This window comes from Lampris incognitus, chromosome 17, assembly GCF_029633865.1.
Source record: "Lampris incognitus isolate fLamInc1 chromosome 17, fLamInc1.hap2, whole genome shotgun sequence".
NCBI classification, from domain to species: Eukaryota; Metazoa; Chordata; class Actinopteri; order Lampriformes; family Lampridae; genus Lampris; species Lampris incognitus.
The window spans coordinates 9,189,798-9,208,146 of NC_079227.1; the positions used below are offsets into that span (position 1 = coordinate 9,189,798).

Consider the following 18,349-nt stretch of genomic DNA (forward strand, 5'->3'; position numbering starts at 1 on the left):
GGGCAGGAGACGGAATGGAGGACGAGAAGAGAAAGGAAACGTGAAGGAGGAGGGGGAAGAGAGGGAAGATGGAAGGAAACGAGGTGCGGCGAAGAGTGTCAGCAACAATCGACCCTCCTCATCCCAAACCGCATCCTCCCGTCTCCACTCCGTCTGTTCGACTGTTCCTCTTTATAAGGGTAATCTTGTACGGTGCCACTTGCTTGATTGTCTGATCAGCTACCTTGTGTTACGCAAAATCTGCACATGTACTCGACCGTATTCGAGTTTTGCACCGGTACAAGGCGTTTATCGGTTTTCCAGACACACTCGAGCTCCACGGGGTCTCGGCCCGGGAGTACCGTTTGACTGTTTGAGTATCTACTTCGTGTTAGGCGGACCATCAATCTGCAAGAAATTAGCACCTACTTCATCTTGTTCTGCAAGTGAATTTGCTCTGCTCAAAACAGCTGCACTTGTAGGCTGAATTTCAGCATCCTGTGCATTTTTATTTAATTTGTTCATAAGCTTGTTTTCAGCTTTTTTATTTTTCAAAAAAAAAAAAACCTTTTCATCTCGTTCTGCATTTCTTATCTGATGTCGTTTTTCTGCCTCATACCGTATAAGGCACTCTGAATTGCCTTTGTGGATAAAATGTGCTATACAAATAAACCTGCCTTGCCCTCACCCTTCCTCTCCCTCCTAGTCCTGCCATCCTCCTCCTCCTCCTCCTCCTCCTCCACCTCTCTTGTTTAACCAGAGTGTACACAGAGCAGCACAGACTCGGTGCCTCGCATGTCAGCCAGTGTCAGCGCCAATGCAACAACAGCCGCCGCTCCGGGCACAAAGACGCACGGGGATGTTTACCGCCACTCTCGACTGACTCCTTATTTCCCCTCTCAGCCACGTCTTTTTTTCCTCTCCCCCCCCCCCCCCCAGTTTATTTTGGTCCTTCTCCCAACTTTTGTTATGGGCTTGCTCACTCCTTCCTCGGGCTGCGGATTTGCTGAGATTAACGCTCACTTGTCAGCCATACTAGGCGTTGATTCGTCGGTGACGCTTACACAACTCCGCCAGTTTGTGAAGGTGCTAGATGTCGCTGCCGTCAGCATCATCGTGAGTGCGAAACACCAAACCGATGTACACATGTAGGAGCTAACTGGCATGTAAATGAGTGGAGGAGGGTGAGCCGTGGAACGCAGACATACGCGTAGATGCACACAAAGACACGGGTGCACAAACGCACACACTCACACACACTAGCTCAAACATGTGAACGAACTTCCTGTATAACACTTCAGGGGGCGGGGGGGGTGTCAATTAGCACAGGAAAGCTACCTCCTCTCTCTCCCACACACAGTGGAAAGCGAGTGCTTACCGCCTCCACTTCAGTCGGGTCGTACCACACGTTGATGTAGGGGTGCTGGAGTGCCTCGTCCACCGAGATCCGTTTGGACGCGTCTATTACCAGCATTTTGGATAACAGGTCTCGGGCTTGACTCGCTGCAAGGAAGAAAAAAAATCACGGCAAAGAGTGAAATGGAAAGTAGAGGAAACACAATGCAATCTAATTGCACAAACACAATCACCCAGCCTCCGTCACTCATTTCCACTGACTATGTTGACCGTTGATTGACTGGTGATGTTATGTGCCGATAACCGAGTCTGGGACTAAAAAGAAAAAGGGATTATGCGCGGGGATAATCATGACATAATTAGAGTCGAGGCATGCTTTCCAAGCTCACAGCGAAAGCAATTTAGCGAGGTGACTTTCAGAGGGATGGCTTGCTGTCCCATATTTCCGCCTGTATAAATGAACGCGTGCAGAACGGGATTAGCTAACGCGTCCGCAGCCTCATGAGCCTCCGCGATCTGCCTTCATTTCAAATGTGAGGACACGCCCCGGGGTGAATTCTCCCTCCCGGCGACCATCGATCAAAACAACTCGGGGTCTAAACGCTCAGCTTCCATATTCATTCCTTCATCCGAGGCTTTGAAAAATCACTTTTCTCTCTTGGGCTTTACTGCCAACAGATGTTTTTAGGGTGGTATGCATAATGTGAGACAAACAGATGCTAGTTTGGAGGGGGGGGGGGGATAATCCTCATGCATTTGCTTGGGGAAAAAAAAGACGTGTGCTTATGTTTTAAATACGGGTCGCCCCATGGTATGAACCACTAACCCAACGTGACAAAACGGTGGATGAACTGCAGTACGTTCTGCTGGGAGGCTCTCTCGCCATCCCATTTGCCTTTCATTGCTCGCCCAGTTCTGCTTATCTCATTCCTCCATGTTTTTATCATTTAATTTCTTCTTCGCCAAGTGTAAAGCACTGTGAGTTGCCTGTGTGTGTGCGCTGTAAAAACAAACTCGCCTTGCATCTAACCCATCGGGAATCACAGATCCATCACAAGCCGTGCCCTTTCCGGAGTGTGGCGCCTCACACCTTTCCTCTGCCAAGACCAATCATTTTCACCTCAGCCATTGTCCTTAACACAAATTAGGGTTCCTGTCCAAACCCTGGTGCCTTAACTCTAACCCTTGTCTGTAGTTGCGTAAACAAACACATGTATACAAACACCTATTCTGTGTATGAATAAATACCGGCCTTCAGTTCATTCATCTTTAAAGCCACTACGAGGCGTTTTGGATTTTTGTTAACATTGCGCACCCCTGTGGACAGAAGCAGTAGTGTTTCACGGAAGAGCGACTTAATGTCCCATACGCTTTGCTTCCTCTTGCAAAGATGTCCATTCACCCCCTACTAGCTTGTACTTTTGTTTTGAAGAGAAATGAGATGTGTACAATTTACCCAATTTCATTTAGCAGACGCTTTTATCCAAAGCGACGTACATCTGAGAGTTAACGCAACACAAGCGAGGATCTAGCCAGGAGGCGACAGCGCAAGTAAGTGTCAAAAAAACTAGGTTCGAGTCCGATAGGACATAGGTGTCAACAGGCAGTGCACAAAGGCAAAGGTGCATAGAAGCGATTTTTTTTTTCTTTAATCCCATCGGGTGTGGAGGTGTTGGAGAAAGAGCTGGGTCTTCAGCTTCTCTTGTTCCATGTATGTAGCGGTGCTTTGGAAAAACAAGTGTTTGCAAGATATACGGCACTGAAGTAATGTATCTCTAACTGTGGATACATATCCCGTCTGTGTGCCGTGAGTTAGAGGTCGGCAAGCCCATTGGGTCCCGACACGCTTAGTCGATTTGGGCCGGGCCATTTTTTTTTTCCTTGTACATCGTGTTTGGGTCAGACTCGGGCTCATTTAATGTTCCATATTATGTGCAGAGCATACATAGGCCACTATATGAAATACTGTTACATTGATTATATTATAACTATTATACACACGCATGTATGTGTGCATTACACATGACTGCTGACCATGCCGTGTGTGTGTGTGTGTGTGTGTGTGTGTGTGTGTGTGTGTGTGTGTGTGTTTGTGTGTATTAGAGAGAATGTGCATCAGAGAGAACACACTGAAAAAGTGCAGACTTTATCAGGCTGGGGGCGAGCTAGGGCTGGAGTTTTTGGTCCACGCAGGGCTCTACTGTGAATCAATTTTGTGAGGAATCCCATTTGGAATCAATATCGCAATGTCAAATCTTCTTGTTACCGGTCTCATTTGCTTATGGTGGTGATAACAGAGGTATCAAAACTAAATTGAGACTGATAAAAAAAAATTTTTTTAAAAATCAGTGAGAAACTCATCATAGCAGCTTTGACTCACTTGTGTAAAGCCCAAAGCTTGGCATGTTTATGTAGAAATGCACAATTTATGTCTTCTTTCAATGAACTGATTCACAATTTGTTAGGAACAACCCAACTGGGTCGAACTCAAGCAGACATTTTGTAGTGCCTTCCACAATTACAGCGATAACGACCAAGATGCCTGCCAGGAGAGACGACGTGTCCTTACCTTTCAGCTTGTTGTGGTCAGAGTCGGCGGGGAAGAGGACATCAGGGAAAAGCTTCTCGAAGCTGTAGCCGGCATAGCGCGGCCGGTTCTCGACATAGGTCCTGACCGACTGGTTGAGCTTCATCAGGAACTCCTGCGATGGCGTCCCCAGTTGCTCGATCACCTTATTCCACTGGTCAATATCTTAAGGTTATAGCGTTAAGAAAAGCACTGTGCAGACTTGGACAAGGGGTGGTACCTTAAATTTTTTTGACCCCCCCCCTTTTCCCCCCAATTGTATTCGGCCAATTACCCCACCCTTCCGAGCTGTTCCTGGTCACTGCTCCACCCCCTATGCTGATCCAGGGAGGGCTGCAGACTACCACGTTTCCTCCGATACACGTGGAGTCGCCAGCCGGTTCTTTTCACCTGACAGTGAGGAGTTTCACCAGGTGGCTGAACCGCATGGGAGGATCAGGCTATTCCCCCCCAGTTCCCCCTCCCGCCCTGAACAGGTGCTCCAACTGACCAGAGGAGGTGCTAGTGCAGTGACCAGGACACATACCCACATCCAGCTTCCCAGCAGACACGGCCAATTGTGCCTGTAGGGATGCCCGACCAAGCCGGGGGTAACACGGGGATTCGAACCGAAGATCCCTGTGTTGGTAGGCAACGGAATCCATAGTTTTCAGGTGACGTCACATTCATATTCGAACATCCACCTGGCGGGCAAAACACTTCCCAAACAGCAGCATTACTGACCCATCCAGAACAAAAATACATATAACTGCCAGTACTTCTGCAAGCTTTCATCCTGGCGGCAGTGTAAGGAGAAGGATTCTCCACAAGATATATGTAAACACCGCCAAATTGGAGCTCTGGCAGGGACTTCGCTGTTTTTAGAGACTGAAATACTGTGGCGGGTGCTGTATATGGAGCTCAAGTGCCCAAAACTTGTAGTTTGTTTTTCTTCTTTCGTAAGGTGATCCAAATAGTCGTTGCTTGGAACAGCTGGAAAACTGACAGGTCCGTGCTGCTGCGCTACAGAGTTTCCACTGTTGGCCGCCATGCTGGAACTTTGTTTTGCCCGCCAGGGCTCTGTGTCGGTGACTGAAAACTATGAATAGACCACTACGCTACCCAGACGCCCCTCATGAGGTTTCGAGAGAGAACTATAAGATAGTGCTGCGATAAGGGATTACTGACCTGTTATGAAGTGAAATGGCCCAACAGATTCAAGTCCCATTCATATCTCAAACCCTGGAAATGGGTTTGGATGGACTGGGTGGGACACGTAGACCGATGGGTTGAAGAGATGATTTCACACAGTCCAAAATTTGTGAAAAATGCTCTTATAGTGAGGAAAATGAAATTCACCTCATGTACTTCAGAAGCTGGAGATACTAACACAACTTGGATTTTTGCAAGTACACAAACAGATTCGTCCTTACAAAAGCTTTTTATGGGCAAGTCTACCTGCAGGACAAGAACACACACTTACACCTCGTTCACAAATTTGTCATTTTTGCTTGTCATCTTGAACATAATCTTGCCCCTTAACACCATCAGAAGAACGCACACACTCTTAGGTAACACAAATCGTCAGCATGGAGGATAGACGACCATTTATGCCAAAGATACTGACTTTTTTTTTTTAAAGATTTTTTCTCCCCTTTTCTCCCCAGTTGTATCTGCCCAATTACCCTATTTTCTGAGCTGTCCCGGTCGCTGTTCCACCCCCTCTGCCGATCCGGGGAAGGCTGCAGACTACCACATGCCTCCTCCGATACATGTGGAGTCGCCAGCCGCTTTTCACCTGACAGTGAGGAATTTCACCTGGGGGGACGTAGCGCGTGGGAGGATCACGCTATTCCCCCCAGTTCCCCCTCCCTCCTGAACAGGCGCCCCGACCGACCAGAGGAGGCGCTAGTGCAGCGACCAGGACACATACCCACATCCGGCTTCCCAACCGCAGACACGGCCAATTGTGTCTGCAGGGACGCCCGACCAAGCCGGAGGTAACACGGGGATTCGAACCGGTGATCCCTGTGTTGGTAGGCAACAGAATAGACTGCTACGCCACCCGGACACCCCAAAGATACTGACTTTTTACGTCAAAGGTAGTCCTGGAAAAAAAAAACATTTGTTTGAAAGAAATTAAATAGTAAGCCATGTGAAAATGGATCATAATTTCAAATCCACAACACGGAAAAAGCAGTCCTTGTTTTTTATAAGCACTCATGAAACCAGTGCTAAATCCTACACCTTGTCACTACCTCTGACTTTGCACATATTTGCTGGACATAAACTATACCTGTTGCCAACACAAAAGTTGGAAAAACTCATTCATTGTCCGTTCATCAGGGAGGATTAATCTTTTACCGTCTGTCAGTCGTTCTCCATTGGAATGACTGACAGTTTCTCTCCAACAAGCAGACACAACACAGAGATGCGAACGAGGCCTTAGACTAGAGCCAAGGGTAGATGCAGATGGAGGTGTTTGGGGTCGGATAGTGGTCCAGCTTAAGGATACGATCAGTGCCTGGAAACAACACACTACCCCGGACCATTTCAGCCATGATGCAGCCAATAGACCAGACATCAACTGAAAAATGAAATGACAACCACCAAATTAGCATGCAGGACTCAAAACAAACAAACAAACAAGCCAAAACTGAAAACAACAAACAAGGATAAACAATAAAAGTGGCGATGCATACATGGCGGTGTGTGAAATATGACAAATAAAGAGAAATGGGTTCCCATGCAGTGCTGACTTGTGTCAAACCTGGTGTCAGTGTCCCACCAGATTTCAACAAAATAATTAAGCCTTCTGGCTAGAATAATCCACGGCCCAAATACCAATTATTCCAGCCGGAGACACGTTCCGTCACTCCCTTTGTTTTTGACGAGTGAGACACTGACTTTCAAGGCCGTCCTAAAATGTGTTGAGAGCAGAAATGCATTCAAACACCCTCCATTTCTCAACGCATTCCCTGTGTACCAAACCATGTGCCGATCTAATGCAGCCGAGCCAGTGTTGTAGTCGAGTCACTAAACCTCGAGTCCGAGTCGAGTCTCGAGTCCCCAGCGTTCGAGTCCGAGTCCCCAAAGAAGAGTCCGAGTCGAGTCCGAGTCAAGTCCCCATTACCTGAGTCCGAGTCATCAAGGTTGAGTCTGAGTCGGGGGCGTCTCTTTAGGCGTCTTAGCGCTGTTACGGAACATGAGGGTATGCGTGAATCCGCATGTAGGTGGAACACACGCGCCTGCCCTTGCACGAAACTGAATAATGTGACGGTATTAATATAGCTATCAATATCTTATGCCAAATTGTTAGGGCCTATTACAAAAAACCTAACGAAAACAAAAAAACAGTCTTTATCAGTTAACAAGTCCGAGTCCTCATCTCCAACTTCCGAGTCCGAATGCAGTCAATGCTCGAGTCCAAGTCCGAGTCACCAGTGCTCAAATCCAAGTCGAGTCACGAGTCCCGGAAATCAGGACTCGAGTCCGAGTCCTGGACTCGAGCACTACAACACTGAGCTGGGCTAGCTAGAATTAAAACACGTTATTTCATGCATCCCTGACGTCCGCGTGTGTAATTTCAGATTAAGGCGTCACGATTCTGAGGCTTCTATCAAATCCTGCAGGAGCGCCGATGCATCCAAGTATTACACACCTTGTAGCCAAATAGAGCGATTTCTCCTACCCGGCGTTATTGTCATCTTACACGGCGTACAAAGACACAGGGAAAGCGGCACACGAGATAAGAGGGTGTCTTTTGCAGTTCAGTTCTTGGGTGGTAATGAAAGAGCAAACCATTTCCAATTCTATTTCAAGTTTTCAGTGACTGTCACAGTGTTTCAAGCAACAGCATCGCTTCTTATGTGAGTGAGGGGTGAGGAGTGTGTGTGTGTGTGTGTGAGTGAGTGAAGAATAGGGTAGTTGCATTTCGAGGTGTCAGGCATGGCAGAGAAATAGAATTTCCACAGTTGCTCAAAAGAACATGATCTTCCCGCGATCCGTTTGATGAAAAATGACTTGGAAAGAAAAGAAATCAGGACCGTGTTTTGTTTTGTTTTTGTTTTTTTTTTCAGTTCTGTGCTGTTTGTTTCATGAGAAACGCCAGACACTGCTGCAAGCAGCTCAAGGATACAATCCCTTCCTGGAAAAAGGATTTTGTGGCGAACCATTTCTGCCATTATGCAGCCCACAGCCCAAATATCCACTAAATACGCGCAGCATAGAGGGAGGGAGAAGAGAATAAGCATAGAAAGCATCAAGTCAGCAGAAAATACCAGCGTCAGTGTTTTTGATAGACGACTGAAGGTGGGTTAGCCTTTTATTGCGATTCTCCAAATGAGCTCGGCTATAATAGGACACTTCTTTTAAACACGCTGAGAACAATGCGAGTGCCAAAAAATGGAGTCTGCTTGCCTTGATACAATAAACTCTTGCAACCCTAAAATCTGTTTTTATTTAAGACTGTTTGCTAGGCTGATCAAACTGCAGTCATATCTCTGTACGGGACATTCTTGCCGAAGCTGTTAGTGTTCACGGGCAGGAGTATTTAGCCAACTCGCTGAAGCATGCATAAGTGATGCGTACTGGCGTTTATAGCCCAGTGGTAAAAAGCTAAGGACAGGCAGCCTCTTAATAAAACATCAAATACGAGCTACAGCTGCAAGGTACTGGGATCCCCAAACAGGAAGTGTCCCACGATGCATCTCTGCCAGACCTGCCGGCTTCCCTTCTGTTGGTGACCTTTACAGGAAAAGGGTGTGTGTGTGTGTGTGTGTGTGTCTGTGTGCATGTGTGTGCTCTCGGTACATCCCAGTGGGGAGGGGCATGCAACAGGCCAGGCAGCGTTCTGCATAGGTGGTAGCACAGTGCCTCTGCATTGACCAATCGCTCTGCGAATCCACTGGGTCCTCACTTACCGTTGGCCTGGTAGCCCATGCCGAGGATGACCTCAGGGGCGCGGTAGTAGCGGGTGACCACGTAGGGGGTCATGAGGAGGCCCGTGGCAGCTGTCCTGGCCAGGCCGAAGTCGAGGATCTTCAGCGTGCAGTCCGACTTCACCACAATGTTACTGGGCTTCAGGTCCTGTGAGGAAACGGGGGAATCTGAGAATCCATGTCACGGAATATCCAAGAAAAGTAAAAGAGAGAGAGAGAGGGGGAGAGAGAGAGAGAGAGAGAGAGAGAGAGAGAGAGAGAGAGAGGGAGAGAGAGAGAAGGAGAGAGAGAAAGCTGCCCTGCAATCTCAAACGACTTGCATTAAAATGTGGTGATGTGCTGAGTGAAGATGTTTTGCTTTATCCTTTGACATTATGCTGACTTTATAAAAATGGCCAAAAAAAAAAAACACACTTTAGACCAAATTTCAAGTTACTGCGTTATTTCTTTCTGGGTAGGACACTATGCTCAGTATGTTTCAAGAACTTCCACTCAATATATTGTCAGTGTCACTGCTGATTGGCCGTCTGTTGCCGTCCCTTGCTGTACGGACAACTTGTTCCACCGCAAAGACAGGTTGTATGGTGAAGAAACCGTCTGTCAAAGAACAGGACGCTTTGTGTTTAATCTCAAAATCCTAATGTTCATCGTCATCATTATCATCACCGTCATCGGGGTAGGGGAACTGAATACGATGTGCAGAAGAAGAGAAATAGATATATGCGATGTGTGACTAAGAGATTAATTTTCAACTCCTGTCAGAGAAATGAAGAAACCTTTTTCCTTTCAGCACTTTACAATTCGACAACACAGAGACACCGTGTAACAAAACGAACAAAAACACGACCAATCTCAGTCAGCGTTGCATGCAAAGCAAGTAACGCGCAACCAAACAACTACCTCTGACGATATCTCGCCCATATTGCACCCGGTCCACCTTACGAAAGCCTCGCGTGCCTCCCTGACACAGCCGAGGCTAGAAAGCTCTGCCTATGGCTCAGCTCAGTTCTGCCCGGCATAGTAAGGGGGGGCATTTGTTCTGCTAATCTACTCCCGTGTCTCTCAGCGGGAGTGATCGACACGGTGATCTTTGTGTGTCCGTGTTCATTCTTAGCTTCGGGCTAACTGGTGTTGGAGTTAATGAACATAAAACTGTGCGTGCCCATTCGCTCGTCCAAACGGGCGTTACGTTTTTTTATCCTGCGGATGGCATCACCGGCGTCTTGGGGGAGTGTGTATTTGTGTCACCCTGTGTGTATCGTACGAGAGAGCACGGGGACACCCATGACTGGACAGCCCTACCTCTCATATGTCTTGATGCGTGCTCGATAACCCAGGTAAGAAAATCAAAGAAGGCTGAATCAGGTCATCTGGATACAATGTTTCTTGACGGATACGTTTCATCACTCATCTCAGTGACATCATTCTAAACAGACCGCAGGTCTCCCCCCCACCCTTATAAACGACACGGTTTCATATGCAAATATGGGTGTGACCTTTAACTCGAGCTTCAATGGCCATGTGTACCACTCACAGAGGATTAGGGATTGTTGCAATCACAGCATTATAAGACGGCGACAGAAGTACGGGCCCAGACACACCGAACCGACATCAGAGCCAGCGGCGACGAAGGCCGACTGCGGCGTCGCCTCACGTTGCCTGCATCTCGGCTAAAGCACTTGAACACGCCGCGAAGGCTGCAGCCAACGGCCAACTAGCATGCGTGAGAGGAAATAACTCTCCATACCAGCAGGTGGCAGTGGCCTGTGCTCGTCATTCAAAATGTGAAACCGGGAGACCCACGACGGCGGATATACAAACTGTAAACAAAGCGTTTGCTTACCGTTTTCACTCGGCTCTCGCCCGCTACAGACGGCGTCGTAACATAGCTACTTCTAATCCAGAACACGTGAAATAAAATGTGAAAATATTAGAAATGTTCGGGCGAGATGAAGACGAAAAATGAGAAGAGCCCTCCGTGTGTGGCCTCTCGACTTCGCCGTTTGCTTGCTTTCGTAACACCTATTTCTCTTCTCGTGCGCCGATTCGCTAAGCCGAACAGCCAATCGGGGTGATCTCACTCCGCCGCCGATTCAACATGCTGAATCGGCCGAAAAGCTGCCGACAGGGGTCCGACTAGTGCCAACGGTGCGGGACACGCTGCAAAAACTAGGGCCACAGATGCTCACCGACGGCCCGACATTGGCCGACGGCCGACCGTTGGCCTGGCGTGTCACGGCCCTGTGACGTTATGCCACTGTATTGTTTATAAGGACGGGGATACCTGCCGTCAGTTTAGACTGACGTCACTTAGCTGAGTGGTGAAATGTATCCGTCAGTAAACATTGTATCCAGATGAACTGATTCAACCTTCTTCGACAACCTCTCGTATGTATGTGTATGTGCATACCTGATTTCTTTACATCACATTTAAGACTTAGCTACCACGCGATGGAGCAGAGAAAGGCAAACCTGTGTGAATGTTTCCCTGTCTAGATGTATGTCTATATGTATGGATATGTGCGTCACTGTGACTCACCCTGTGTATGATGCCGGCGGCGTGGAGGTGTTTAATGCCACACAGCATCTGGTAGAGCAGATAGGACAACCTCTCGTGGTCCAGCTCCATCTGAATCACCTGGCAGAGGTTGGCATCCATTAACTCCATCACTAGATACCTGGAGGGAGACCCAGGAGGTTAAAAGAAACGCACGCACACACACACACACACAAACTCACACCTGCATCCGCACAGACGACAGACACACAAACACCGACACAGATGCGAACACACTCGTACACATTCACACACACCGGATAAATCAACATTTCTCCCGGACGAAGAACACAAAAGCAGCAGAAAGTGGGGCTTCGGCAGTGGCTGTGTCTGCGTGTGCTTTAAACAGATGCAGCTCGAGCCACACGATACACACATATCTTTGTTATTCCAGATTAACATCGATAGGACACATCGTCAAATGCATACAGCAAAATGGCTTTGTGTAGATTTCTACACAAAATCTCAAATACACAGGAATCAACAGGAGTTATAGTGGTAGTTGTGCACATTTATACACTGCAATTCACTCGTCTGCTAGCTTATGCCACGGGCGCTTTGTCATACACAGTTATGCCACGGCAATGTGTGCACGTGTTTACAAGATTACACAAAGACACACACACACACACACACACACAAAATGGAGCACGCTCCCTCGTTCTGAAACAGTGTGCTTGCTCTGCAGCCCTCCGGCTATGATTTGTCCCTTTTTCTTTTTAGCTCCAATGAGGCAGACACACCAACACACACACACACACACACACACACACACACAGCACACACACACAGCACCGACGCACAGCTTCTCGGCGACGACGGCATTAATCACGCCGGTTCCCATGATACTCTCCTGCGTTCCCGAGACACGGCTTCTCCGCAAATATCAATCCGCTGTGCACCGACCTGCGAGCCCAGCCTCACAGCCCGTCTCCACACTCGCGGTTGTCTAGTCTGCTTCCAGACACGTCGAGCATACCGACAATAAATATATATCCAGAGAGCCCCCATCAAGATGGCATCCACCCAAAACACACAATTACACACTGGATGCACAGAAAACAAGGAATCGATAGCTTGCAGCAAGCGGACCGAGGGGCTGAAATCGAACGCGAGCGCGATGCCGCGTACTGTGTTCTTGTAGTCATGCAGTGGATTAGTCATATCCACCGCTCTCATGGAGAGGAAACGTAGCTTGTTGGTTCTCCACCTTTTGTTTGGGCCACTGTGAGGTGAGCTGTCAGCTGCAACTCTTTTGCTGCTTGTTTGGGGGGTTTTTTCAGAATTGTGCGTCATAAAAATATTCATCCTGTGTGCAGAATACGTATTGTAGAAATAACGCACTGTCACAAATCTATTCATTTTAATTTTCTTTAGGATTACCCCCCCCCCTCCCTTTTTTCTCCCGATTGTACTTGGCCAATCACCCCACTCTTCCTAGCCATCCCGGTCGCTGCTCCACCCCCTCTGCTGATCCGGGCAGGGCTGCAGACCACCACATGCCTCCTCCCATACGTGGAGTCACCAGCTGCTTCTTTCCCCCTGACACTGAGGAGTTTTGGCGGGGGGGGGGGGGCAGCTCACGGGAGGATCATGCTACTCCCCCCAGTTCCCCCTCGAAACAGGCGCCCCGACCGGCCAGAGGAGGCGCTAGTGCAGCGACCAGGACACACCCACATCCGGCTTCCCTCCCATAGACACGGCCAATTATGTCTGCAGGGACGCCCGACCAAGCTGGAGGTAACACGGGGATTCGAACCGGCGAGCCCTGTGTTGGTAGGCAACGGAATAGACCGCCAAACCTACCAGATGCCCCATTTTTCTTTCCAATCACTTTCAAATTGATTAAAGTTGACCGGAGTTGAAATACCAAAAATGACTGCAGCATTCGGCCTCCTCCCATAGTTGATCAAGTGCAAGACTTGTGGCTGAGAAACCAGGAAACAGAAATCACCGGTCGATTTCACAAGTCACCTTCGCATACAACACGTTTACTGTGCTGAGGATTCATGAGCCAAAGCACTTACTACTGATGTACATGACGGCGAGGAGGCAGGTTTAAAAACAGCAGTTTTTTGTGTGTTTTTTTTTAGCTGCAACAGTCGCTCAAAGCGCTTACGGTTAATTAATGCCTCACATTCAACCCCCCCCCCACACACACACACACACTGATGGCGGTGTCAGCCATGCAAGGTGACAACCGGCTCATCGGGGTTAGGCGTCGTGCTCAGAGACACCTCGACGCTTTTGCCGGGAGGAGCCGAGGATCGACCCAGCGGCTCTCCAGTTACCAGACGACCCGCTCCGCCTCCTGAGCTACTCCCGGCCCGCGACTGAACACATGTTCACACCGTGTGTCGTACCCCAGTTCGTCTCCATTTCTCTCCTCGGTCGATCGGTATCTCGTGTTCAAATTCCCCGCTGATGGGCAACGAGCCGATCCCGACTCAGAAACCTGGGCCCGACACCAGAACCTTGCAGACCCACGGTGTTTGCGTGTCGACGCGTCACAGGTCTAACACAAGTTTCTGTGCAACGGCGAACAATTTTGTTTTTCCTTACCGTAGCGGTGCTTTGTTGGACCCGATATGTACTGGTGCAACTCCATGCCCATGAGCAACAAAAGGGTGGTGTATATGTTACCAATTACTGCTATACTGAGACGACGAGTGGGTATCACAGTTGTCTTGTGCATGGACACTGACATCTTCATAAATATTTGCAATACATTCATACAATATATTTGTATTGTATAATACATTATACGATATATTATAGTATACTGTATAATATCGTATATATATATATTTGCATATGTCTATATATTTGCATGCAATACATCCATCCATCCATCCATTATCCAGGCTGTTTATCCTAATTAGGGTCACAGGGATGCTGGAGCCTATCCCAGCGGTCACTGGGCGGCAGGCGGGGAGACCCCCCCCGGACAGGCCGCCAGTCCCTCACAGGGCTGAATATGTATTTGTATGCAATACAATGCATACAAAAATCCCTGCATAAATTAAAAGACACCACACAAATCAGCATGCAGGTTAGGTTATATCAGCCATTAACCCTTCACCCCCCTCCCCCACTCAATCCACCATACACACACACACACACACAACAACAACCAAGACCACCACCCCCCCAGCGACTCATTATTATGCTCAATTACTTCCACAAACAAATGGGTTCGGCTGGTTAAGTAGCTGGGGAGCAGATACTCACACATCTTGGAATTCTTCCAGTGTCTTCTGTGGCGTGAATACATTTAATAGGCCGATAATCTGCACAAACAAACAAACAAACAAACAGACAAAGCACAGTGGTTTTTCAGAGGGGGCAGAAGGAGCGATGAAGAATCAAAATGAATGACAGCAGAGTTCGCTTCCTTGATCACGAGAAGATCACCGGCCCAACCCCCCCTGCGACGGCGCCGAACTGATCCACGGTGATTACGCTGCAGTCACATGGACATCGATAACAACATCACAGAAGCACACAATTCAAATTACACACACACACGCACAAAAGAAAACACATAGTGGTCTTAGAGAAGATATTAAAAGTAGATGAAAACCGTTGGCCGTTCAGATGCAGAAACAACACACAAACAACGGCGGCGGCCTACAGAAGTCTTGGGAAATTGGATAGGCGGCGGCGAGGCATATGAAATATTCATAAGAAAAACACAAAATAACAAAACAAGGTACACTGAAAGGCAACACGTGGAAAGAGAGCAGGGAAGTGCTCCTCTTACGTTCTTGTGGTTGACGCATTTCATGAGCACCAATTCTCTGTAGGCCCGCTTGGCATGGGTCTGGTTCTGAAATGGCCGGCTCAGCTTCTTGATGGCGACGTTTCTCTCCAGGTTGTGGTCATACGCTGAACTGAGGAGCACAAACAGAGTCAATGGCACCAACGCCACGCCAAAGTATTTTCAAACTGACACCGCTAAAGGAAAAAATCCCCCTCTCTCTCCTCAGCCCCGATTCCCAGCGAGTAATTTCTGGTTGAATAACCAGGGAAATAAAAACAACCTCTAGGTGAACACTAAGGGATGTGTGGTTAAAAAGTGGAAGATCTGCAAGATGTGTATGGCATCATGCATCTCCAATAACACTTTGTTTAGTCACTCTGGATAAGCAGGACACCCAAAATCAAACCGTGGTTGTTCTCCATGGAAAACATGTTTTCCATATAGATCTTTTTGGGGGGGGGGGACCCCCTTTTTCTTCCCAATTGTATCTAGCTAATTACCCCACTCTTCTGAGCCGTCCCGGTCGCTACTCCACCCCCTCTGCCGATCCGGGGAGGGCTACAGACTACCACATGCCTCCTCCGATACATGTGGAGTCGCCAGCCGCTTCTTTTCACCTGACACTGAGGAGTTTCGCCGGGGGGGGGGGTAGCTCATGGGAGGATCATGCTATTCCCCCAAGTTCCCCCTCCAAATAGGCGCCCCGACCGGCCAGAGGAGGCGCTAGTGCAGCGACCAGGACACATACCCACATCCGGCTTCCCACCCGCAGACATGGCCAACTGTGTCTGTAGGGACGCCCGACCAAGCCCAGAGGTACAACGGGGATTCGATCCGGCGATCCCCGTGTTGGTAGGCAACGGAATAGACCGCCACGCTGCCCGGATGCCCCTTCCATATGGATTTCTAACGCCCCGGTTCTTCAGACTTACCAAACAATACCCTGTGCTCCGGATCCTATGGGCCTGAGATTCTGATAGCGCTTTAGAACGGTGAAAGTGGAGTCCCCAACGTCTAAACTGTAATACTCCTTTTCACGCTTATTCCGATTCATGGTGAAATTTTGGGAAAATGCCGCGTCTTGGGCATCCAAGTGGAGATCTCCTCACAAAACCTAGAGAATGAGAGACACAGAGACAGAGAGAGAGAGAGACAGAGAGAGAGCGAGTCATGTTTTCACCTACTTTCAATCTTCATGTGGCGTTCCACACTGTAGCCAAAAGGCATTTTGCAAAGGTGGCTGTCACTTTTCTCCAAATTACATATATTACCCCCAGCCTCCTTTTTAAAACAAACGAACCTCAGCTTAAATGAGCACAGAACAGATTACTGACTGCTGACCAGGCCCCTTTGCTTTAAAACTCTCTAAATCAAAATGATGATGACGGGGAGAAACCTGAAACAGACCCAGGTCTTTAAACCATCCATCACACCACCTGACACTGCAGAAAGCCCACGGGCTCGTCACCCTTGAAAAACACCCTGGTTTACTTAATCTGGATGATGGAAATAATTGTTCAAAATAATTCTGATGGCAAACAAACCCCCCCCCCCACCCCGTCTCTTTGACAAGCAATGACATTACCTTCAACCCTGTGACGGATGGACGGCGAGGCGGTGCTAGGGATAAAACGCTGAGTTTACTTATGATCAAAAAATTTTAATTTCAAAGTCTTTCCAAGACTCTTATTCAGTCTTGCACCCTTGCACTTAAAGAGTCGATCCTGGCTCTTTCAGAGGAGGCGCCCCCTTGTTAGGATGCACCTCACAAACTCCCCGCATTTTAGTGAAGGGTCCCACGAAATGAAAACTATATTTTTCTTCTTGTTACCTCATTCATTTGGACTCAATTTACATCTATTTAACACCATTTCTAGACATTCACCGAAAAGTGTTTGAATTTTTGTGTTTGTAAGAACAATGTTTTTCTCTCCATGAGGAATACAGTGAAGTCTTAAGTAGCATCATCCATCATTTGCAGGCGTACACTAATAAAAATGTCTAATTAGGAGTGGGCGACATGGACAAAGATCAAATATCACGATATTTTCGAACCAAATACCTCGATATCGATATTGTGACGATATTGCGGGGATGACTACTGACGCTTTCACAAAACATTTACACAATCAGAGTTTTGATAAATAATAATCAGTAATGGCTATTTAATAACTAACTAGGTAAAGGCAAATAATAGAACAGCGAGAATAGTCTGGCAAATTCTGCAGCCTATGAAACCAGGGGGAAAAAAACACCTGTGCCGTATCACGATATTACGATATCCAAAATCCCAGACGATATCTAGTCTCATATCACCATATCAATATAATATCGATATATTGCCCCAGCCCTATGTCCAGTGAATGAACGGAAGCAAGATTGAGAGGAGATGAAACTAAAACTAACCCACAGCATGTCAATGTCCACATTCTTCTAAAAATGCCTGGTCTGGCTGTCAGTCAAATCAAACCTCCCTCACAGAATCCCAGCTGACCATTCTGTATCATCCATTCATTTCATTTCCTATAACCACCAAATCGTGGACGTTTACAATACTCTAAACGCCGTCTCACGGCACCTTTAAGTCAGAACCTGAGCTGTACTTTGATCACCACCATAACATTACTCTGATGTAGGGGTGAAACATCGGTCCGACCGAGTACTGGGATGGAATCTTTCACAATAATGCATCAACTTCCAAAAACTTCAATGTGCTGTTTGCATCTCTGACCACTAGGTGGCAGGTGCAGTATCGTAACAGAACCACAACAACAGCAGGCACTGCCAATGCCAAACTAGCTACTGCTCTGATTACTCTGATTTTACGAGTATTGAGGAGCATTTGACATTTTTCTAAAATTCTTACCGACAAACTGACAATACACCACATTGTGTGTAGCTTACTTCTTACCAGTACACAGCCCGACTCTGACGAGTCACTATTTTAAAATGATTGCCAGCAATTTGCACAGCATGCTAATGCTTTTGGCTGTTGTCATTACATCAGCTGCACTTTGCAGCTCTAGTCGCTGGAGTGCAAACCAGTCGTCGTCATATATGCATATCCAGAATGCAGATATGTGTTGTCATTGGTTGCCGGGGGGTGTAAATCACAAGTTTCACCGTGATACAATATCATATCGATTCTTTGGACAACGATACGATATCTGCTGATATGGCAAAGTCTG

General features: G+C 47.7%; 1 protein-coding gene across 1 annotated transcript in view; it reads right to left on the reverse strand.

Annotated features, from left to right (window-relative positions):
- Positions 1–18,349, reverse strand: part of mapk8b (mitogen-activated protein kinase 8b) — a 31,674-nt gene that overhangs the window by 7,315 nt on the left and 6,010 nt on the right. The window contains exons 2-9 of the mRNA XM_056297757.1: positions 16,094–16,275; positions 15,162–15,291; positions 14,630–14,688; positions 11,381–11,519; positions 8,824–8,989; positions 8,040–8,111; positions 3,905–4,087; positions 1,358–1,482 (exon numbers count right to left, since the gene is read on the reverse strand). Coding sequence (XP_056153732.1) covers positions 1,358–1,482; positions 3,905–4,087; positions 8,040–8,111; positions 8,824–8,989; positions 11,381–11,519; positions 14,630–14,688; positions 15,162–15,291; positions 16,094–16,215 — 996 coding nt within the window. The 5' untranslated portion in view covers positions 16,216–16,275. The remainder of the gene's footprint in view (positions 1–1,357; positions 1,483–3,904; positions 4,088–8,039; positions 8,112–8,823; positions 8,990–11,380; positions 11,520–14,629; positions 14,689–15,161; positions 15,292–16,093; positions 16,276–18,349) is intronic.